The sequence below is a fragment of the Scyliorhinus torazame genome, chromosome 6 (assembly GCF_047496885.1).
Source record: "Scyliorhinus torazame isolate Kashiwa2021f chromosome 6, sScyTor2.1, whole genome shotgun sequence".
Taxonomy (NCBI): domain Eukaryota; kingdom Metazoa; phylum Chordata; class Chondrichthyes; order Carcharhiniformes; family Scyliorhinidae; genus Scyliorhinus; species Scyliorhinus torazame.
Window position 1 is genome coordinate 150,418,974 of NC_092712.1, and position 22,030 is coordinate 150,441,003.

General features: G+C 49.5%; 1 protein-coding gene across 1 annotated transcript in view; it reads left to right on the top strand.

Annotated features, from left to right (window-relative positions):
* Nucleotides 1-22,030, top strand: part of tmem245 (transmembrane protein 245) — a 246,505-nt gene that overhangs the window by 104,700 nt on the left and 119,775 nt on the right. The window contains 3 exon segments of the mRNA XM_072508900.1: nucleotides 2,665-2,755; nucleotides 4,308-4,406; nucleotides 10,237-10,368. Of these exon segments, the coding sequence (XP_072365001.1) occupies nucleotides 2,665-2,755; nucleotides 4,308-4,406; nucleotides 10,237-10,368 (322 nt within the window).

The window sequence follows — 22,030 nt, forward strand, 5'->3', positions numbered from 1 at the left end:
CCGATCATGTGTCCTATCTAGACCAACCGCCTGTATCCTTCTATACCCCGTCTGTTCATGTCCAGATAAGTCTTAAAGGTCGCTAACGTATTAAAGGTCGCTAACGTATCTGCCTCAACCACCTCACTTGACAGTGCATTCCAGGCCACCGCCTCCCTCTGTGTAAAAAAAACTTCGCCCGCACATCTCCATTGAACCTTTCCCCCTCATCTTGAACTTGTGCCCCCTTGTAATTGTTATTTCCATCCTGGGAAAAAGCCTCCAACTGTTCACCCTATCTATACCCCTAATAATAATTTTATAAACTTCTATCAGGTCGCCCCTCAGTCTCTGTCTCTCTCGGGAGAACAATCTCTCCTCATAGCTAATACCCTCCATATCAGGCAACATCCTGGTAAATCTTTTCTGTACTTTCTCCAAAGACTCTACGTCCTTCTGGTAGTGCTGTGACCAGAATTGGACACAGTATTCCAAATGTGGCCTAACCAACATTCTATATAATTGTAACATAATTTTCGAGCTTTTATACTGATTACCCTGTCCTATGAAGGCAAGCATGCCATATGCTTTCTTTACCACCATTTCCATCTGAGCTGCCACTTTTAAGGATCTGTGGACCTGCATGCCCAGATCTCTCTCTGTCTCTATGCTCCTGATGATTCTGCCATTTATTTTATCGCTCCCACCTGAATTGATCTACCAAAATGCATTCCCTCGCATTTGTCCAGGTTAAATTCCAAATGCCATTTCTCTTCCCAATTTTGCAGCCTATCTATATCTTGTCGTATTCTCTGACAATCTTCATCAATAGATTTAAGGTGAGGGGGAGAGATACAAAAGGGTCCAGAGGGGGCAATTTGTTCTCACCGAGGGTGGTGACTGTAGTAGAGGAGGGTACAATGTTGTCTTTTAAAAAGCATTTAGACCGTTCCATAAGAAAGCTGGATATGGAGGGTGAAGGGACAAATGTGGGCAATTGGGACTAGCTTCGTGGTAAAAACTGGGCGGCATGGACAAGTTGGGCCGAAGGGCCTGTTTTCATGCTGTAAACCTCTATGACTCTATGACTGTCCGCACCTCCTGTAATCTTAGTATCATCCGCAAACTTGCTAATCAGACCCGCTACGTTTTCTTCCAAGTCATTGAGATGTATTACAAAGAGCAGAGGTCCCAGAACTGATCCCTGCGGAACACACTAGTACAGACCTCCATTTGGAAAAACACCCTTCCACTGCTACCCTCTGTCTTCTATGGCCAAGCTAGTTCACCCCTGACCCTATGTGATCTAATCTTTTGCACCAGCCTGCCAAGAGAGACCTTATCAAATGCTTTACTAAAGTCCATGTAGACAACATCCACAGCCCTTCCCTCATCAATCATTTGTGTCACGTCCTCAAAAATTCAATCAAATTAGTGAGATATGACCTTCCTCATACAAAATCATGCTGTCAGTCGCTAAGACCATTCACGTACAAATGTGCATAGATCCTGGGAGGAATTCAGTGAAAATGGGGCTATGTCTCCACGCCCGCGAGAAAACGTGAGCGAATCACTCTGGACTTTCCTGGAGAAAGTCCAGAGTGATTCTCAGTTTTGAAAGGGGCTTGCAGGGCTCTGGAGCACAACATGGCAGACCCACACAGCAGGCCGGCGTGAAGGCTCGGAGAATCTCGCTGAAGGTGACCCCCCCCCTTACCCCTACCCCGCGGCAGGTTTCCCAACGGCAGGATGGACATGTCATAAAAGATGTGGTAGATATTGGTGGGGCGGGAAGATCCCACTGGTGGCCTATGGCGAGCCGCTTCCACTGCCAGAAAATACACCATGGGCCCTGTCCTAAATCTTCAGCGAGGGAACAACTCTGATTCATTAGGATATATTCATTGAGAACTGCGAATTGGATGAAAGACGTGAAAAATGTTATTGTTGGAAAGATGCAGAATAATATAATGCAAAATTAAACAGTATGAATGGATAGAACAGGGTTAATAGAAACTGACTGTTTCAGTAGTTCAGGGATCAAGATGAGGATCCATAGATACAAATTAAGATGCAAGTTAGAACAGAGTAGGAGAAACTTCCTCACAGAATTGTGAGGCTGTAGAATTAATTTGGGGTTCAGGCAGGAAGTTTATCAACATTTGATATTAATTGAATATTTGGATGAAGGAAAAGGGGCTGTTTGGGTATGGGAACAGGGTGGGTCACTGCCATTAGGACTATTTGCTTGTATGAAAGATCTGTACCAACACTGACTATTTGGGCTAAATAGCCTGTTTCCTTGTTCTTTCTATGTACATCTTCAAACAATTTGTCTAGGAAGAAGGGAATGGATAATAGATTAGATAGACCGTTGGTTTTTTTAAGGGCATAGTGGATCTTTTGGGGGCTACCAGAACTAAAGTAAGAAATACTGGCCAACTAGTGGTAAGATATTTAAAAAGTAATTTCATAGAATTATAGAATTATTGCGGTGCCAAAGGAAGCCATAAAGCAGCTTAAATTATTATTATTATAAATGTTAACTCTTAATGCTATTTTACTACTCCACTTGGATGTATAATATTTAGGGTACAAAATTGATGAGTGGTTTACTTTCATCTTGTATTTATCTTCTCTGCTCCAATTTTCACATCACTTTTTGCTGCCTTTGAATTGTTTCAGCTGGCTTCCTGAGGCCCAGGTCATCCAGAAGGCGTTAAATTCTGCTGCCAACAATGTGTACCAGTATGGAAGAGAGTGGATAACCCACAAGGTAAAGGCTAGAATTTTAACATTTAATATCTGATACTATTTCTGTTAATATACCGTGGCACAGAACAGTATTCTTAATTCTTACCTTGGACATTTGATTTTGTGCAGTTGGCATAGAAGGCGCTCGTGAACAGTTCAAAAAATGAATGGCAACTAAGTATTCCTGGTGAGGAGTAGAATGTGGCCATTATCTTCAAAATAATCCCATGGACTTGCTCAACTGATTTCGGATCAATTTTTACTTTCTCTGTGTCTTTATTTTCCAAACCCTTTGTTTTCCACTTTTTCCAATTGTGCCAACAAAGAGAAATAGAAGAAAAGATGAATAAAGTGTCCCTTGTGACGGGGCGGCACGGTAGCACAATGGTTATCACTGCTGCCTCATGGCGCCGAGGACCCAGGTTCAATCCCGACCCCGGGTCACTGTCCATGTAGAGTTTGGACATTCTCCCCGTGTCTGTGTGGGTCTCACCTCCACAACCCAAAGATGTTCAGGTTATGTGGATTGGCCACACTAAATTGCCCCCTGATTGGGGAAAACAATTAATTGGGTACTTTAAATTTATATTTAAAAAAGTGTCCTTTAGTGCTGTATCAAAAAAGCCTGAATCTTGTCCTAATAGCGGTGAATGCTGAGAGGTTTGCTGCTTTTGAAGGCTGCAGAGACATCTCAACTCCGAAGAGTTGACTTATGCTTGAATCCTGAAGCGCTGGTTCACCAGAAAGGGCTCCAGGGGCTGTCATTGTGCAAACTAGGGTTCATTACCCTGTACTTATCCTAATATTCACATTGATTTATATAGGACTCCTCCTAACCGGTGTAGAGTGTGCTCAGGAGTGCAGCCCTTTTGTCAAAACACTGCTACACCCCACCCTCCCCGCTCCCAGAACCTCTGGCTCCTTTGTTGATGTCTGAGAAGAGCTGGGATGTTGGGAACTAGGGTCAGGGATGCTGCATGGTTGGCAGAGCCATGGATGACGGGGGCAGCAACACTAGCCACTTTCACATAATTGAGCACAAATAGTTCCAAAAATGCAAATACTGAAAATATTGAAGAACCTTCATACAGACTCAAAACATTAAGTTTGTTTCTCCCTCTACAGTTGCTGCAAGACATGCTAAGTTAGCCCAGCATTTGTTTTTATTTCAGATTTCCAGCATCCACAATATTTTACTTTTAAAAATACATGGGTCTGACTAAGCCTAGTCTGGAATTACCATGCACTCATCAATATACTTCTGTTCATATTTTAAGGTGTTAAACCATCCTTTTCTCTAAACTACTGTATATGGAATGTAGGACCAGCTCACAATCACATAATAAATGTTGAATGAATAAATGAAATCGGTGATCGACAAAAGTTAGAACATGCATTTTTAAAGTAATAGAAGATGGAATGCAACTGACCACCCCAAACCCCAAAGCTGCAGTTCAGTCCTGCCGGAGTTGGAGAAGAGCCAAGGTGAAGGGATGGGAGATGTGGGACCAGAACTGGGAGTGGGGAGGAGCTTTCAACATTTTTAACTTGTTACCATTGTTGTGTTTGTCCAGCTTCATAAGATGTTGGGAGACAAGATGAACAACACAGCAGTTATAGAGAAGCAAGTGCTGGAGCTGTGGGACAGATTGTATCATAATTGGTTTGTGAAGGTAAGTATTGAAAAGTTATAAATGGTGCTAAAGCCTAAAATAAAAATGGACATTCTTTTTAAAAATATTTTCATTGAGATTTTAGCTTTTTTTTGGACAAAATTTACAAAAAGAGCATACATTTACATATCATAGCAGGAGTAGCCACCCTCCCCACCCCAATATCGAATAAATGCCCCCCTCCCCAACTATTTAGATGTTTGACTGGCATCATGTTTTATCTTGCGTATTTACAAGGTTTTACTTACTTGCATTGGCCCAACAAAAAGAATAGCAACCCCCCCCCCCCCATCCCCCCCCATCCCCCCCCCACACACACACTCGCTCTGTTGGCTTCACACACATCCTGGAACAAGTTGGAGAATGGTTTCTACATCTTGTGGATGCCCTCTTCTGATCCTCGGATGGTGAATTTGACTTTCTTCAGGTGGAGAAATTCCGACAGGTTCGACAGCCAGCCTGCAGCTTTGGGGGTGCTGCTGTTTGCTAGTCGAGCAGGATTCTTCAGTGGGCAATTAGGGAGGCAAAGGCCATGAAGAGTTCTGGCTGGTCTGATACCCCGAAGACTGCCACTTTAGGGTTTGGCTCCGCCCTCACTCCCACAACCGTAGGCATTGCCTCGAAGAAGGTTGTCCAGAACCCGACAAGTCTGGGGCAAGCCCAGAACATGTAGGTGTGGTTGGCCAGGCCTCCCTGGCACTATTCACATTTCTCTTCCACCTCCGAGAAGAACATGCTCAATCAGATTCTGGTAAGGTGTGTTCTGTGTACCACCTTCAATTGCATTAGTTGCATTCAGTTGCGCATGTGGAGGTGGAGTTGGCTCTGTTCAGTGCTTCGCTCCAGAGTCCCCACCTGATTTCAACCCCAAGTTCTTCCTGACAATTCTCCCATGTCTCATCCAGCGGGGAACGTGCCCCTTTTAGCAGTCCCCCATGCAGGTCCCCACAGTTCCCCACACCTAGGTTGCCCGTGTCCAACATTTCCTCTAACATTGAATGTCTCGATGTCCGTGGGTATGATATTATCTCCTTGTGGAGGAAGTTTTTTACTTGTTGGTGTCGCAGTTTGTTGCCATTTGGGCAGTTGTAAACTTTCTGTCAGATCTTCAAAAGTCGCTAGTCTGTCATTCATTTAGAAGTCCCTAACTGTCAGCGTCCCTTCATCCTGCCTCCACCTCTTAAAGGTGGCGTCCATCATGGCTGGTGTGAACCTGTGGTTGCCCCAGAAGGGCGACCAAAGTGGACATTTTGGTCAAACCGAAGTGCTGACTTATTTGGTTCAAGGTCCGGAGTGTGGCTACTATCACTCGGCTTGTTCAGTGATTGGGTGGCAGGGATGGGAGTGCTGTTGTGGCAAGGGCTCGGAGGGCCATCCCTATGCAGGAGCTCTTCTCCATCCTCACACATTCTGTTTCTGGTTCATTCACCCATTCCCTCACATTCTGCTGTGGCTGCCCAGTGGTAGTATTGTAGGTTTGGGAGGGCCAGCCCCCCCCATACTACGTTTTCTCTGTAGGACTTATTTGGGGACCCTTGGATCCAGGGTAATGAATCCTTGATCATTTTTCAACTGTGTTAAAGAAGGCCTTGGGGATGTAGATTGGAATGGATCTGAACAGGAATAGAAACCTGGGTAGCATGTTCATATTGATTGTCTGCACCCTCCCCACTAGGGAGATTGGGAGTGTGTCCCACTGCTGCAGGTCCTTTTTTACTTCCTCTACCAGACTGGTCAGGTTCCATTTGTGGATCTGTGTCCAATCATTGGCAATTTGGATCCCCAGATAATGAAATTTGCTTTGGGCTTGCTTGAATGGCAGTCCCTCCAGCTCTGCCCCTCTCCCTTTCAGATGCACTGGGCAGATTTCACTCTTGCTCAAGTTGTTTGTAGCCCAAGGAAGCTCCAAACTCTTTCAGGAACTTAATGATCCCACCTTGCGGGTCTGAGATGTGGGAAGCAGGTAATCTGCATAGAGTGAAAGTCTATGCTCCCAGTCCCCCCCCCCCCCCCCCCCCCCCCCCCCCCCCCCCCCCTTCCAGTTTTTTGCCACTCTGAGGGCGATTGGCAATGGCTCAATTGCCAGGGCGAATAGAAGCGGGGACAGCGGTCATCCCTGCCTTGTAACCCAGTGCAGCTGTAAGTATTTAGAGCTGGTGGTGTTGGGCTGTATGCTCGCCATGGGAACGTTGTACAGGAGGTGAACCCTGTTCCAAGCCCAAGCTGCTCCGGTACCTCAATGAAGTATTTCCACTCTACTTTTCTGCATCCAGGGAAATGATCATCCTGGTGTTCTCTCCTCGGATAGGTCATTATCACGTTCAGCAGGCACCTGATGTTCGCTGTTAGCTGTTAACCCTTGACAAAGCCCATCTAGTCTTCTGTGACCACCTCTGGTATGCAGTTTTCCAGTCGCATGGCCAGGATTTGTACCTGCATTTTTGCATCTACATTGAGCTGCAAGATGGGTCTGTAGGATCCACATTCGGTTGGGTCTTTATCTTTCTTGGGTATCAGCCATATAGTGGCTTGTGCTAGTGTTGGAGGCAAGGTGTTCCTTGCCAGCGAGTCTGTGAACATCTCCTGCAGGTGCAGGGCCAGTGCTGCCTCGAATGTTTTGTAGAAGACCGCTGGGAACCTGTCTGGTCCCAGCGCCTTCCCCGTCTGCATGGAGCTGATGCTCTCCATTACTTCTCCCAGTTCTAGTGGTGCTTCCAGCCACATCCTACTATCTTCCCCCACGACTGGCATGTCCAGTCCATAGAGGAACTGTTTCATCCCTGAGTCCTTGTTGGGGGGGTTCAGAGGTGTACAGTCCCCGGTAGAAGGCCTCGAATGCGTCACTGACTTTTTTTGGCTCGGCTACTACGCTGCCGTTGTCCCTTCCCTACGTTATTTCCCTCATGGCTGCCTGCTTTCTCAGCTGGTGAGCTAGCAGACGACTGGCTTTTTCTGCATGCTCATAGAAGGCCCCCCATGTCTGGCGGAGTTGGTGCACTGCTATCCTGGTGGAGAGCAGATTAAAGTCCATCTGTAGCTTTTTCATCTCCTCCAGAAGCTCTACATTTGGGTCCTCGGAGTACCATCTGCCTACCTCCAATATGGAGTTGACCAGTTGTTGCCTGGCCACCTTCTCTTCCCTGTCCCTGCGTGCTTTATAAGCGATAATCTCTCCCCTGATCACAGCCATCTGCGACTCCCAGAACATAGAACATAGAATTTTACAGTGCAGAAGGAGGCCATTCAGCCGATCGAGTCTGGTATAGACCCTGTGTCCATGTGAGAAGAATGAGAACTTCTTCTTCCCTGGATGCATGAACCTACATGGAACCACTGCCCCTATCTGCTCCATAAATGTCCCTAGCTGTCTTGCCATGTTCCCTGTCTTCGCTGTTTTTGGATTTGACCTGTCCGTCAGTGCTCCCATGATTGCTCTGTGGGTGTCCATGTCGGTTATTTCTGCCATGGTCTTCTTTATAAATTCTGTGACGTCCCAGTTGGGCGCGTACATGTTCACCAGGTCCACCGGTGCCCCGTCCAGGGCACCGCTAACCATGACGTACCGTCACCCTGGGGCCCTAACCGTCCTCATCGTGGTAAATGAGGCCCCCTTACTTAGTAGTAGTATGGCTACTCACTTCATAGCTCTTGTCCTATAACATGAATGGTACATCTGTCCCATTCCCACCTATCCCTTTCTTACCCACAGTCAGTCCTTCTCCCTCCGGTGCGTCTCTTGGAGGAAGATTGTCGGCTTTCATTGTTTGCATGTGGGCGAAGACGCTGGATCTTTTCACTGGGCCGTTAAGTCCCCTGACGTTCCAGGAGACTATTCTGATGGAGGCAGCCCCCCCCGCGCCTTTGGGATCAACCTTGTGGATGCATCCCTGCACCCCGAGGTTTCCTATTGCTAGGGGGCTATTCAAAATGGTCACGGTCATCACACTCAACATGAGGCTGGGCCCTGCGCTCCAGGGTTTCCCTTTGTCCAGGGGCCACCCAACATGGCCGGCAACTATATGTACGCCATGTGGATGTGCTCCTGGGAATCCTCCAAAGTGCCTGTGTGCGGTGTAATTTTGTTCCTTGTCACCTCATGTGGCCTGTTGCAGCCAGCCTAGAGTCCTTCCCCTCCTTTGTCCCTTTGTTCCCCCCATGGTCCTGCCTCTCACCCCTTCTGCTGCGCCTCCCTTCCCTACTGTTGCCACCCACCCCCCCCTCTCTGTTCTCCACCCCTCCAGCCCAGCTGCCCCCTAGCTATTCCCCCGTTGGTGGTGTACCCTCCCTTCGTCGCCAGGTGCTCTCTCCCTGGTGGGAGATGCACCGTGACGCCGCACCCCCCCTCACTCGTACCTCCTGGCGCTAGCTTTCCCGCTAGTGTGGTGGCCCACCTCCTGGGGTCGGCCCGACCCCCTCTTACACCCGCTGTTCTGATTTCTCCTCTGTTTCTTCCTTAACCTTTCCTACACTCTGCTGCCCTCTGGTTCCCAGATTCAAAACGAGGTGGTACAGTCCCACACAAATTGTCCTTTAACATTCTCGCATCTCCGCTGCTGTTTACCCAGCCTATTTTTTTGGACGAATTCGTCCGCATCCGTAGGGGTCGTAAATAATGTTCCCTGCCTTGGCATGTGAACCAAAGTCTGGCTGGGTGCAGTATCCCAAACTTGACTTCACTCCTGTACAGAGCCGACTTTGCATTATTAAATTCTGCCTGGCGCTTTGCTATGTCTTCCCCAGTGTCCTGGTACACCCTGATCTTGTGTCCCTCCCAGTTGCAAGCCTTCACTAGCCCAGTGCAGGATTTTCTGTTTGATGATGATTGCCCGTGGCTGCTACCCAGCCTTGGATTTTGGCCGGAGAAATCTATGGGCTCTGTCAATCTTCGATGGGTTGGGGAAACTGTCCCTCCCCACTAGGTTTCCCAGCATCTGGGCCACGTAGTCTGTCAGACCCCTACCCGCGGTTCCCCCTCGCCAGCCCACGATCCTGAGGTTTTGGTGCCTCGACCGGTTATCCTGATCCTCAATCGTTGTGTTCAGCGGGGTGCTGGGGCCTGGGTGTGGCTGGAGACCTCTGGTCCGCTGCCCCGCTCGCTTCTCTTGTTCTTTGTCGCAACCTTTTTTTTACTTGTGGCCTCTGGAGCTACTGCTTCCCGGCATTTCTTCTTGTCCTTGTGTTGAGACTGAGGGGATGTTTTTGTCCAATTTTTGTGGGCTAATTTTGGTTAAAAGTGCCTATTTTCTAGTTCTTCGGAGGAGAGCCACCTTGTGTGCCTCTACTCAGCACACCCTGTCACTGGAAGTCAAATTGAAATAATCTTAATATGTAAATCCAGTGAAACTAGTTAGTTGTAAAACTGATTTGACTCTTCTGTAGATGGCCAACAAAATAATTGTTTGCTGGGGATTGCTTTCTTTGTATTATCCCCTCTGACTTGCTTTCTTGTTGCTGTGTATCTTATTCTCTCTACTGTTTCTGATTTTCTGTCTCACTATCTGTTAATGTCTCCTCCATCCCCCCTTCCTCCTCCTGCTCCCACCCATATTTCCGTCTATTGCCCCCTCTTCCTCCTGGGATCCTCCACACAGCACGTCTCCAACTTGGACATTATTTCCCTATGAAACATTATCCTTCAGCCAGCCATTTATCCTTTCATACATTTTCATTTGGAACTTTGACAGATGTTTTAGAACTCAACATCACATAACGTTTCCATTATCCTTTTGAGATTTTGCATTGAAATTAAAGTTAGTAAAGAAAGAAAAAAAACCTGGCTATGGCATGTATTTTGACGATTTCCTTTTAAAATATTTCCTCTATTGCTCAGAATGTAACCCAGTCTGGAAGACACAAAGGTCACAAATTGACTGCCAATCGACAAAATAGTTGGCTCGGTGACATCTTAGACTGGCAGGATGTTGCTTCCTTCATTCATGAAAACATTGAGACTTTCCTTTCTGTGAGTACCTTAAATTTTAGTTATTTAAAAATTGAAGCACTATATATGTGGTAAGGCCCTGACCACTGGTTTAGGTTCTGTAGGAAATAATTTATTTGGACTGTTAGTAATTTTTATATAGCCTACTTAGCTACTTTTTAAATTAGCTTTAAAATTGGCTACTGTTCTTTTCAGATTATTTCTTTCTGTTTTCTCATTGGTCGTAAGGGCCCAGTAGTAACGGGGAAAAAATGCGGAGATTGAGAGACAGTTAAAGCAACTCCGTATCATAAGGCATTTACTTAAAAGGAGACTTATTGAATGATCCATTATAATACAAAATCTCAAGGCTTTCAAAAAGAAATACATCTAAGTGTGGACTTCTTGTTTACTCGTTCTTCGGATTTGGACTTGGAAAATTAAACTACCTTCTTGAACTGCTTGAGAAATGTGGTGAAGGTACTTCAACAATGCTATTGGGTTCGGAGTGCCAGGATTTGACCCAGCAAATGTTTTCAACGGTTTCGAAAATACTACAATTCAAAATAAATACACAAATTTACAGGGAACCTAGAAAAGAGGTGTCCAATGAGTCAGTGCCTAACCCTAGCAGCCCAACACAGTGAAGCAACTAATATTGACCACATGATGGAAAGCGTTTTCTTTTTAAAAATCAGGGTGGGGAGTGGGCCTCGGTGGGGTCCCTTTTGGAGGATCGGTGCAGACTCGATGGGCCGATTGGCCTTCTGCACTGTAGGGTTCTATGATGATAACTGCTCCATCATTGGTGGCTATGCTTTCAGATGTCTCGGCTCCAAGCTCTAGAATTCCCTCCCTACACTTCTCCGACTCTCTATCTTGCTTTCCTTCTTTAAGACCTGCTTCTTTAAGCTCTTTAAAACCTGCTTCCTTGTCCAAGCTTTTGGTCATCTGACCTAGTATTTCCTTATTTGGTTTGGTGTAATACTTTGTTTATAATGCTCCTGTGAAGCACCGTGGGACATTTATTTGCCACAAGTGCTATATCAATATAAGTTCTTGTAGACATCTTCCCAAGCTTTATAGATTCTAGTGAGATTTGACAATTATGTAGCTCCTATTATACACACTGTTGATTTAAGTATCAGATAGCCAGATGCGAGGATGCCATATATATCTGTTTTTAAGTGCAGTGCATGACAAACACTATATTTGACAATTGACATTATGACTCCTATGCCTTCCTCTTTCAAATCTTTTATATACTACTTTAATCTATATCTGATGCACATTGTTGGATAAGAATACATTATTCTGTTTAATCATATTCATTATTTGATTGATATGCATTTTCCCTAATTGCAATCCTACAATTGCCCCAATTCTTGTACTTTCTGGCAGGTCTTGATGTCATGGGAGTGTCCCTTTAAGAAAAGTTTTTGTCTTATTACATGGCTTCAGTGATGTCATTGTGTGGATGGAGCTGGGCTGTGGCTCTGAGTGTTTACTTTCGCTTTGAGTTTTGGACTGGTTTGAACTGCACAGGTTGAAAGAAGTGTTTTTCTCTATCTTCATTTTAAAAGCTTTTCCAGACTACTTGGTAACTTAAAAGAGATAATTGCTTTCTGGAAGGAATTCAAACCTGCTGTTTGAATAGGGGAATATCAATAATAAGTCTTAAAGACAGTAAGAATGCCGTGTGCTGGGCCACGCCTTTGAAAATGGGATTTCTGGATTTACTTGGATTTTGTTGTTGAATTGGAACAGTTAAAAGGGAAATTCATTAAGGGTTATACATAGATTACTGTAACTGTGTGGGGTCTTTATGTTTGTAGTTGATAAAAATTCTTGCTGTGTGTGTTTATACAAACGTTAACTAAATTTGTAGAATAAAACTTGTTTTTTTGATTAAAAGCGCCTAAGGCCTCTGTTGAATAACACCTGAAAGGCAGGCCCTTGTGCTCATCCTGGCCAAATTCAACAAAAAGTCGTAGGTCAGGTGAACTCCACAATATACTTTGGAGTTTTTAAAACCCTGGCCCATAACACTTTCTCCCCCACACACCAACATGTGCTCTCATTCTTTTTTTAAAAAATAATTTTTATTAAAGGTTTTCATAAAATATCAATAACAAAATGAGAAAGAAAAAAGAACCCAACAGGGTTAAATACAAAACACAATCTAAAAAAGCAACCCCCCAAACCCCTCCCCCCCTGTACCTAAATAATAAATTAACATTAACACCCCGACTTAAAACAACAGGTGTATGTACCCCCTCAGACCCTTCCAGTGTAAATAACAAAAACAAAAATAAAGTAACCCCCCACCCCCCGAGCTGCTGCTGCCATTGACCGATGTCTATCGTTCTGCCAGAAAGTCTAAGAACGGTTGCCACCGCCTAAAGAACCCTTGTACCGACCCTCTCAAGGCGAATTTCACCCTCTCCAATTTAATGAACCCTGCCATATCGCTGATCCAGGATTCCACGCTTGGGGGCCTCGCATCTTTCCACTGAAGGAGAATCCTTCGCCGGGCTACCAGGGACGCAAAGGCCAGAATTCCGGCCTCTTTCGCCTACTGCACTCCCGGCTCCTCTGCCACCCCAAATATTGCGAGCCCCCCAGCCCGGTTTGACCCTGGATCCTACCACCCTCGACACCGTCCTTGCTACGCCCTTCCAAAATTCCTCCAGCGCTGGGCATGCCCAGAACATATGGGTGTGATTTACTGGGCTCCCTGAGCACCTAACACACCTGTCCTCACCCCCAAAGAACCTGCTCATCCTTCGGTCATGTGTGCCCTGTGCAGCACCTTAAACTGTATGAGGCTGAGCCTCTACATGAAGAGGAAGAGTTCACCCTCCCTAGGGCATCTGCCCACGTCCCCTCTTCGATCTCCTCTCCCAACTCCTCCTCCCACTTACCTTTCAACTCCACCACCGAAGCCTCCTCCTCCTCCTGCATCACCCGGTAAGTTTCCGAGATCTTCCCCACTCCCACCCACCCCCCCGAGAGCACCCTGTCCTGTACTGTGTGTGGCAGTAGCCGTGGGAATTCCACCACCTGCCGTCTGGCAAACGCCCTTACCTGTAAGTACCTGAAGGTGTTCCCCGGGGGGGAGCTCGTACGTCTCCTCTAGCTCACCCAAGCTCGCGAACTTCCCGTCCACAAACAGGTCCCCCACCTTTCGTATGCCTGCCCTGTGCCACCCCGAAAACCCTCCACCTGTTCTTCCTGGGGCGAACCGGTGGTTCCCCCGTAATGGGGTCCACGCCGAGGCCCTAACTTCCCCCCTATGCCGCCTCCACTGCCCCCAAATTTTGAGGGCCACCACCACCACCGGGCTCGTGTATACCTCCTTGGAGGGAGTGGCAGCGCGCCGTTGCCAGCGCCCCAGACTCGTACCCACACAGGACGCCGTCTCCAGCCTCTTCCATGCAGCCCCCTCCCCCTCCATCACCCACTTGCGCATCATTGTCGCATTGGCGGCCCAGTAGTACCCACAGAGGTTGGGCAGCGCCAGCCCCCCCCTATCTCTTCTCCGCTCCAGGAACACCCTTCTCACCCTCGGAGTCCCTTGCGCCCACACAAACCCCATTATACTCCTGTTAACCCGCCTGAAAAAAGCCTTCGGGATAAACACGGGGAGGCACTGGAACAGGAACAAAAACCTTGGGAGCACCGTCATTTTGATTGACTGCACCCTACCCGCCAGGGACAGTGGCAACGCGTCCCACCTCTTGAACTCTTCCTCCATTTGCTCCACCAGCTTTGTAAAGTTAAGCCTATGCAGAGCCCCCCCAGCTCCTGGCCACCTGGACCCCCAAATATCTGAAGCTCCTGTCCGCCCTTTTTAGTGGGAGCTCGCCAATCCCCCTCTCCTGGTCCCCTAGCTGAACTACGAACAGCTCGCTCTTCCCCATATTGAGCTTGTACCCCGAAAAGTCCCTGAATTCCCTAACGATCCTCATTACCTCTGGCATTCCTCCCACCGGGTCCGCCACATACAGCAGCAGGTCGTCCGCATAAAGCGACACCCTATGCTCCTCCCCACCCCGCACCAACCCCCTCCAGTTCCTCGACTCTCTCAGTGCCATAGCCAGGGGTTCAATCGCCAGTGCGAAGAGCAAGGGGGACAGTGGACACCCCTGTCTTGTCCCTCGGTGGAACCGAAAGTACTCGGACCTCCTCCTATTTGTGGCCACACTCGCCATCGGGACCTCATACAACAGCCTAACCCACCTGACAAACCCCTCCCCAAACCCGAACCTCTTCAGCACCTCCCACAGATACCCCCACTCTACCCTATCGAAGGCTTTCTCAGCGTCCATCGCCACCACTATCTCCGCCTCCCCCTCCCTCGCCGGCATCATGATAACATTCAAAAGCCTCCGCACATTCGCATTCAACTGTCTCCCCTTCACAAACCCCGTCTGGTCTTCATGGATGATCTGTGACACACAATCCTCAATCCTCGTGGCTAAGACCTTCGCCAGCACCTTGGCATCTACATTTAGCAAGGAAATCAGTCTGTAAGACCCACATTGCAGGGGATCCTTGTCCCGCTTCAGAATCAAGGAGATCAGTGCCCGGGACATCGTCGGGGGTAAAGCCCCCCCCCCTCCCTTGCCTCATTGAAGGTCATACCTAACAGCGGGCCCAACAGGTCCATATATTTTTTATAGAACTCGACCGGGAAACCGTCCGGCCCCAGTGCCTTCCCCGCCTGCATGCTTCCTATCCCTTTGATCAGCTCCTCCAGCCCAATCGGGGCCCCCATTCCCGCCACCAGTCCCTCTTCCACCGTTGGAAACCTCAATTGGTCCAGGAAACGGCCCATCCCTCCCTCCTCCCATGGGGACTCGGATCGGTACAATTCCTCGTAGAAGTCCCTGAAGACCCCATTGATGCCAACCCCACTCCGCACCACACTCCCTCCCCTGTCCTTAACTCCCGTGATCTCCCTAGCTGCGCCCCGCTTCCGAAGCTGATGCGCCAGCATCCGGCTTGCCTTTTCCCTATACCCGTAGACCGCCCCCTGGGCCTTCCTCCACTGCACCTCCGCCTTCCTGGTGGTCACCAGGTCAAATTTGGCCTGGAGGCTACGCCTCTTCCTCAACAATCCTTCCTCAGGTTCTTCCGCATACCTCCTGTCTACCCTCACCATCTCCCCCACCAGCCTCTCCCTCTCCCCCCGCTCCCTCTGCTCCTTGTGGGCCCTGATGGAGATCAGCTCTCCCCTCACCACCGCCTTCAGTGCCTCCCATACCATCCCCACTCGGACCTCCCCGTTATCGTTGGTCTCCAAGTACCTCTCTATACTTCCTCGGACCCGCTCGCTCACCTCCTCGTCCGCCAACAGCCCCACCTCCAAGCGCCACAGCGGGCGCTGGTCCCTCTCCTCCCCCATCTCCAAGTCCACCCAATGCGGGGCGTGGTCCGAAATGGCTATTGCCGAATACTCGGTATCCTCTACTCTCGCTATCAGCGCCCTACTCAAAATGAAAAAGTCGATTTGAGAATAAGCCTTATGGACATGTGAGAAGAATGAAAATTCCCTAGCCCCCGGCCTTGCAAATCTCCAAGGGTCCACCCCTCCCATTTGGTCCATAAATCCCCTCAACACTCAAGCCGCCGCCGGCTTCCTACCCGTCCTAGACCTGGAGCGATCCAGTGCAGGATCCAACACCGTGTTAAAGTCTCCCCCCATTATCAGGCCCCCCACTTCCAAGTCTGGGATCCGACCCAACATACGCCGCATAAAACCCGCATCGTCCCAGTTCGGAGCATACACGTTGACCAGTACCACCCTCTCTCCCTGCAACTTACCACTTACCATTATGTACCTACCGCCATTATCTGCCACAATGCTCGACGCCTCGAATAACACCTTCTTTCCCACCAAGATCGCCACCCGTCGATTTTTGGCATCTAGCCCCGAGTGAAACACCTGACCTACCCACCCTTTCCTCAGTCTTACCTGGTCTGCCACCTTCAGGTGTGTCTCCTGGAGCATAACTACATCCGCCTTGAGCCCCTTCAGGTGCGCGAACACGCGGGCCCGCTTAACCGGCCCATTCATTCCCCTTACGTTCCAGGTTATCAGCCTCGCTTCCCCGCCCACCCCCAGTCTTCGGCGCGGGAAAAAAGCCCGCGCTCTCCACCTACCAGGCCCCGCCACCAACCAAAACAGTGCCCAACCCGCCCCATCCACCCTCCCCAACCCGAAAGAGAAAAACACAGAGAAAAAGAAACCCAAAACAATGCAAAGGCCCCCCCCCCCCCCCGAACCAAAAATAGGCATAACATATCCACCGCAGTCCCCAATCGCCCATCCCGACCCTCAGTCTGTGTCCAGCTTCTCGGCCTGAACAAAGGCCCACGCCTCCTCCAGAGACTCAAAATAATGGTGCCGGTCCTTGTAGGTAACCCACAGTCGCGCCGGCTGCAACATGCTAAACTTCACCCCCTTCCTGTGCAGCACCGCCTTCGCTTGATTGTACCCGGCCCTCCTCTTCGCCACCTCCGCATTCCAGTCCTGATATATCCGAACCTCCACGTTCTCCCACCTGCTGCTCCTCTCCTTCTTGGCCCACCTGAGCACACACTCCCGATTGACGAACCGATGGAACCACACCAGCACCGCCCGCGGAGGCTCGTTAGCCTTGGGCCTCCTCGCCAACACTCTATGGGCCCCTTCCAGCTCCAGGGGCCCCTGGAAGGACCCCGCTCCCATCAGCGAGTTCAACATGGTGACCACATAGGCCCCCACGTCCGGCCCCTTCAGCCCCTCCGGGAGGCCCAGAATCCGCAGATTCTTCCGCCTCGACCGATTCTCCATCTCCTCGAACCGCTCCTGCCATTTCTTGTGGAGCGCCTCGTGCGCCTCCACCTTTACCGCCAGGACTAAGATCTCGTCCTCATTGTCAGAGATTTTTTGTTGAGCCTCTCGGATCGCCACCCCCTGGGCCGTCTGTGTCTCCAGCAGCTTATCAATAGAAGCCTTCACCGGCTCTAGCAGGTCCGTTTTAATCTCTCTGAGGCAGCGCTGGATACCCTCCTGTTGCTCCTCTGCCCACTGCCTCCACGCTGCCTGGTCTCCGCCCGCCGCCATTTTGTCCTTCTTCCCTCCCTTCTTCTGGTCCACCACCACCTTTTTTGTCACCCCGCTCCTAGTTAAAGCCATATACTGACGGGGAGCTATTATTAACTCCTTCCCACACCGGGAAACGTCGCAAAAGTGCCCTTTGGGGCCCTGAAAAGAGCCCAAAAGTCCATTTTTGCGGGAGCTGCCGAATGTGCGACTTAGCTCCGCATAGCCGCAACCGGAAGTCTCGAGAGGGAATCCTTTTGGCAGTGTTCGCTTCACCAATCTGCCCCAAAATGTCTGTGGAAACTCCTGAAAAAGGTCTAAGAGTCCTTTCCAGACGGGAGCTGCCGAATGTGCGACCTACTCCTCCATGGCCGCCACCGGAAGCCTCGTCCCCGCTTCTTCAGTGGCCTTGGTGAGATCTTTTCACAGTTGTTCCCTCTGCTGTTAGAATTCACTTTTGATAAAGGCCCTCAGGTCAGTTTGCAGCTTTAAGCTTGCCCTTCCCCCGCCTGCATGCTGGAAGAGGCCTTGTTTATCCTGTTGCAGCCAAATCTTTTACTGTTTCTGCCGGGTCTGGTAGCCAAAAGATAACATTCCTGGGGGACACTGTCAGGGGAATGTTGCAGTCTTCTTGCCACACCGGGGAATGTCAAACAAATGCCGTGGGGGCCCTGTAAAAGAGCCCAAAAGTCAGTTCCAAGCGTGAGCTACCGAATATGCGACCTAGCTCTGCATAGCCGCACCCGGAAGTCCTGTGCTCTCATTCTTAATGGGTGAGTGTGAATGAGTGAGCGCCCTGTGACTCAGAGTGAGCTGGACACACTCTCACCTTTTTGCACTCTTTTTCTTAAAAAAATATTTTTATTAGCGCATTTGCAAGTTTTTATGATAATAACAATAACAGCGACATTAACATGGTACAATAAACATTTCAATCCTCATCACAATCTTCACACACCCCAACCATAAAACAACAATCCAGCTCTCTTATTTCCCCCCATTTGGATTTCTGCTTCTGCTGACATTTTAATTTTCCCCAAGGAAGTCGATGAACGGCTGCCCCCTCCGGGTAAACCCAACCATTGACCGTCTTAAGGCGAACTTTATTTTCTCGAGACTGAGAAACCCAGCCATGTCACTAACCCAGGTCCCTACCCTCAGGGGCTTCGAGTCCCTCCACAGTCTCCGGGCTACCAGGGAGGCAAAGGCCAAGACGTTGGCCTCTTCCGCCCCCTGAACTCGCAGCTCTTCTGACACTCCAAAGATTGCCACTTCCGGACTCGGCATCACCCGTGTTTTTAGCACCGTGGACATTGCCTTCGCGAAACCCTGCCAAAACCCTCTAAGCTTCGGGCATGCCCAAAACATGTGGACATGATTTGCTGGGCTTCCCGCGCACCTCGCACACCTGTCCTCTACCCCAAAAAACTTGCTCAACTGGGCCACCGTCATGTGTGTCTGGTGGACTACCTTGAATTGTATCAGGATAAGCCTGGCACCTGAAGCGGATGTATTAACCCTGCTTAGGGCATACGCCCACAGACCGGCCTCTATCTCTTCTAGCTCGTCTTCCCACTTGCCCTTATGCTCCTCCACTGGAGTTTCCTCCGCATCCAAAAGTTCCTGGTAAATATCTGATACCTTCCCCTCTCCCACCCAGGTACTGGAGATTACTCTATCCTTTATCCCCCGTGGCGGTAGCAGCGGGACTGCCGGAACCTGCCTTCTCAAGAAGTCACGCACCTACAAATACCTAAACCCATTCCCTTCTGGCAATTCAAATTTATCCTCCAAGGCTTTCAAGCTGGGGACGTTCCCGTCTATAAATAGATCCCCCATCCTCCTAATTCCTGCCCTTTGCCATCTCTGGAACCCACCATCCAGCCTACCCGGTACAAACCGATGATTATTATAAATTGGGATCCAAACCGGTGCTACCTCCACTCTCATATCTCCTCTCCTGCCCCCAGATTCTGAGAGCCGCCACCACCACCAGACTTGTGGAGTATCGAGCCGGCGAGAACAGAAGAGATGCCGTTATCAGTGCTCCCAAACTTGTGTGTTTGCATGACGCTGCCTCCATCTGCTCCCACACTAACCCCTCCCCCACTACCCACTTCCTAACCATGACTATATTAGCCGCCCAGTAGTAATTGCAAACGTTCGGCAGCGCCAAACCACCCTCCCCCCGACTGCGCTCCAGCAAAACTTTCTTCACTCGCGGGGTTTTACTTGCCCACACAAAGCGCAAAATAATCTTATTCACCCGCTTGAAATAGGCCCTTGGGATAAAGATGGGGAGGCACTAAAAGACAAACAGAAATCTGGGGAGGACCGTCATTTTCACAGTCTGTACCCTGCCCGCCAGTGATAGCGGGAGCATGTCCTATCTCTTGAAGTCCTCTTTCATTTGTTCTACGAGCCAGGATAGGTTTAACTTGTGCAGTGCACCCCATTCCCGGGCCACCTGGATTCCCAGATACCGAAAGCTCCTTCCTACCATTCAAAATGGCAGCTCTCCCAGTCTCTTCTCCTGCCCTCTTGCCTGGATCGCGAACATCTCACTTTTCCCCATGTTCAATTTATACCCTGAAAAAATTACCAAATTCTCCAAGAATCTGCATAACTTCCCCCATCCCCTCCAACGGGTCTGAAATATACAAGAGCAGGTCATCTGCGTAAAGCGAGATCTGGTGCTCCAAGCCCCCCGCCCCGAACCAGCCCTTTCCAGTTCCTAGAGGCTCTTAACGCCATGGCCAGAGCAAACAGTAACGGGGAGAGGGGGCACCCTTGCCTCATCCCTTGGTGTAGCTTAAAATACCCCAGCCTCAGCCGGTTCGTACGCACACTCGCTACTGGTGCCTGATAGAGCAACCGCACCCAGTCAATGAAGCCCTCACCAAACCCAAACCTTCCTAGCGCCTCCCACAGGGAATCCCACTCCACCCGATCAAAAGCCTTCTCCGCATCCATCGCTACCACCACCTCCATCTCCCCTCCTTCTGAGGGCATCATAATAACATTTAAAAGCCTTCAAACATTGGCCTTGAGTTGCCTGCCCTTTACAAATCCCGTCTGGTCTTCCCCTACCACCCCCGGGATAGTCCTCTATCCTTGTGGTCAGTATCTTAGCCAACAGTTTGGCATCCACATTCAGTAGAGAAATTGGGCTGTATGACCCGCATTGCTCCGGATCCTCCTCCCGTTTCAGGATCAATGAAAGCGAGGCCTGCAACATTGTTGGGGGGAGGACTCTTTCTCTCTTGCTTCATCAAATGTCCTCACCAGCAGTGGGCTCAATATCTCTGAAAACGTCTTATGGAATTCCAGCGGGTAGCCGTCTGGCCCTGGGGCCTTGCCCGACTGCATGCCCTCCAGCCCCTCAATTATTTCCTCAATTTCAATTGGGGCTCCCAGCCCTTCCACCAGATCCTCATCCATCCTCGGGCACCTCAACTAACCCAAAAACTGCCTCATCCCCTCCACACAGCTGGGGGTTCCGACTCATATAATTTGATGTAAAAGTCCTTAAACACCTCATTCACCCCCACTGGGTCCAGGACCTTATTCCCACCTCTACTCTTTACTCTCTCTATCTCCCTGGCTGCCTCCCTTTTTCTGAACTGGTGCACAAACATTCTGCTAGCCTTTTCCCCATACTCATAAATCACCCCTCTTGCCTTCCTCAGCTAATCCACCGCTTTCCCTGTACTCAACAGCCCAAACTCCGCCTGTAACCTCCGCCGCTCCCTCAGTAGCCCCGCGTCCGGGACCTCCGTGTATCTCCTGTCCACCTGGAGTATCTCCTCAACTAACCTATCCCTCTCAGCCCGTTTCGCCTTCTCTCTGTGGGCACGTATTGAGATTAATTGCCCTCTGACCACTGCCTTCAAAGCTTCCCAAACTGTTGCTGCAGAGACCTCCCCCATATCATTTGTTTCCAGGTAGTTTTGGATGGACTTGTTCACCTGCCCACAGATCGCTTCGTCCGCTAACAACCCCAGCTTCCATAGCAGGTGTTGTCCTCTCTCCAACCTAACCCGTAGATCCACCAAATGTGGGGCATGATCCGACACTGCGATTGCCGAGTACTCAGTATCCACCACCTCTGTATTAGCACCCCGCTCAGAACAAAAAAAGTTGATGCGAGAGTATACCTTATGGACATGGGAGAAAAAAGAAAACTCCTTCGCCCTTGGCCGTGCAATCCTCCATAGGTCCACTCCCCCCATCTGTTCCATAAACCCCTTCAATTCCTTTGCCGCGGCTGGCACCATCCCCATCCTGGATTTTGACTGGTCCAATTCCGGATCAATGACTGTGTTAAAATCTCCCCCCATAATCAGGTTAAGTGACTCATCTGGGATCTTACCTAAAACCCGCCTCATAAATTCCACATCGTCCCAATTCGGAGCATATATGTTCACGAGTACCACCCGCACCCCTTCCAGCTTCCCATTCACCATTATGTATTTACCCCCCTTGTCTGACACGATTCTCCCTGCCTCGAATGCTACTCGTTTGTTGATCAAGATCGCTACCCCCCCTAGTCTTTGAGTCCAGCCCTGAGTGGAATACTTGGCTAACCCATCCCTTTCTCAATCTCAATCT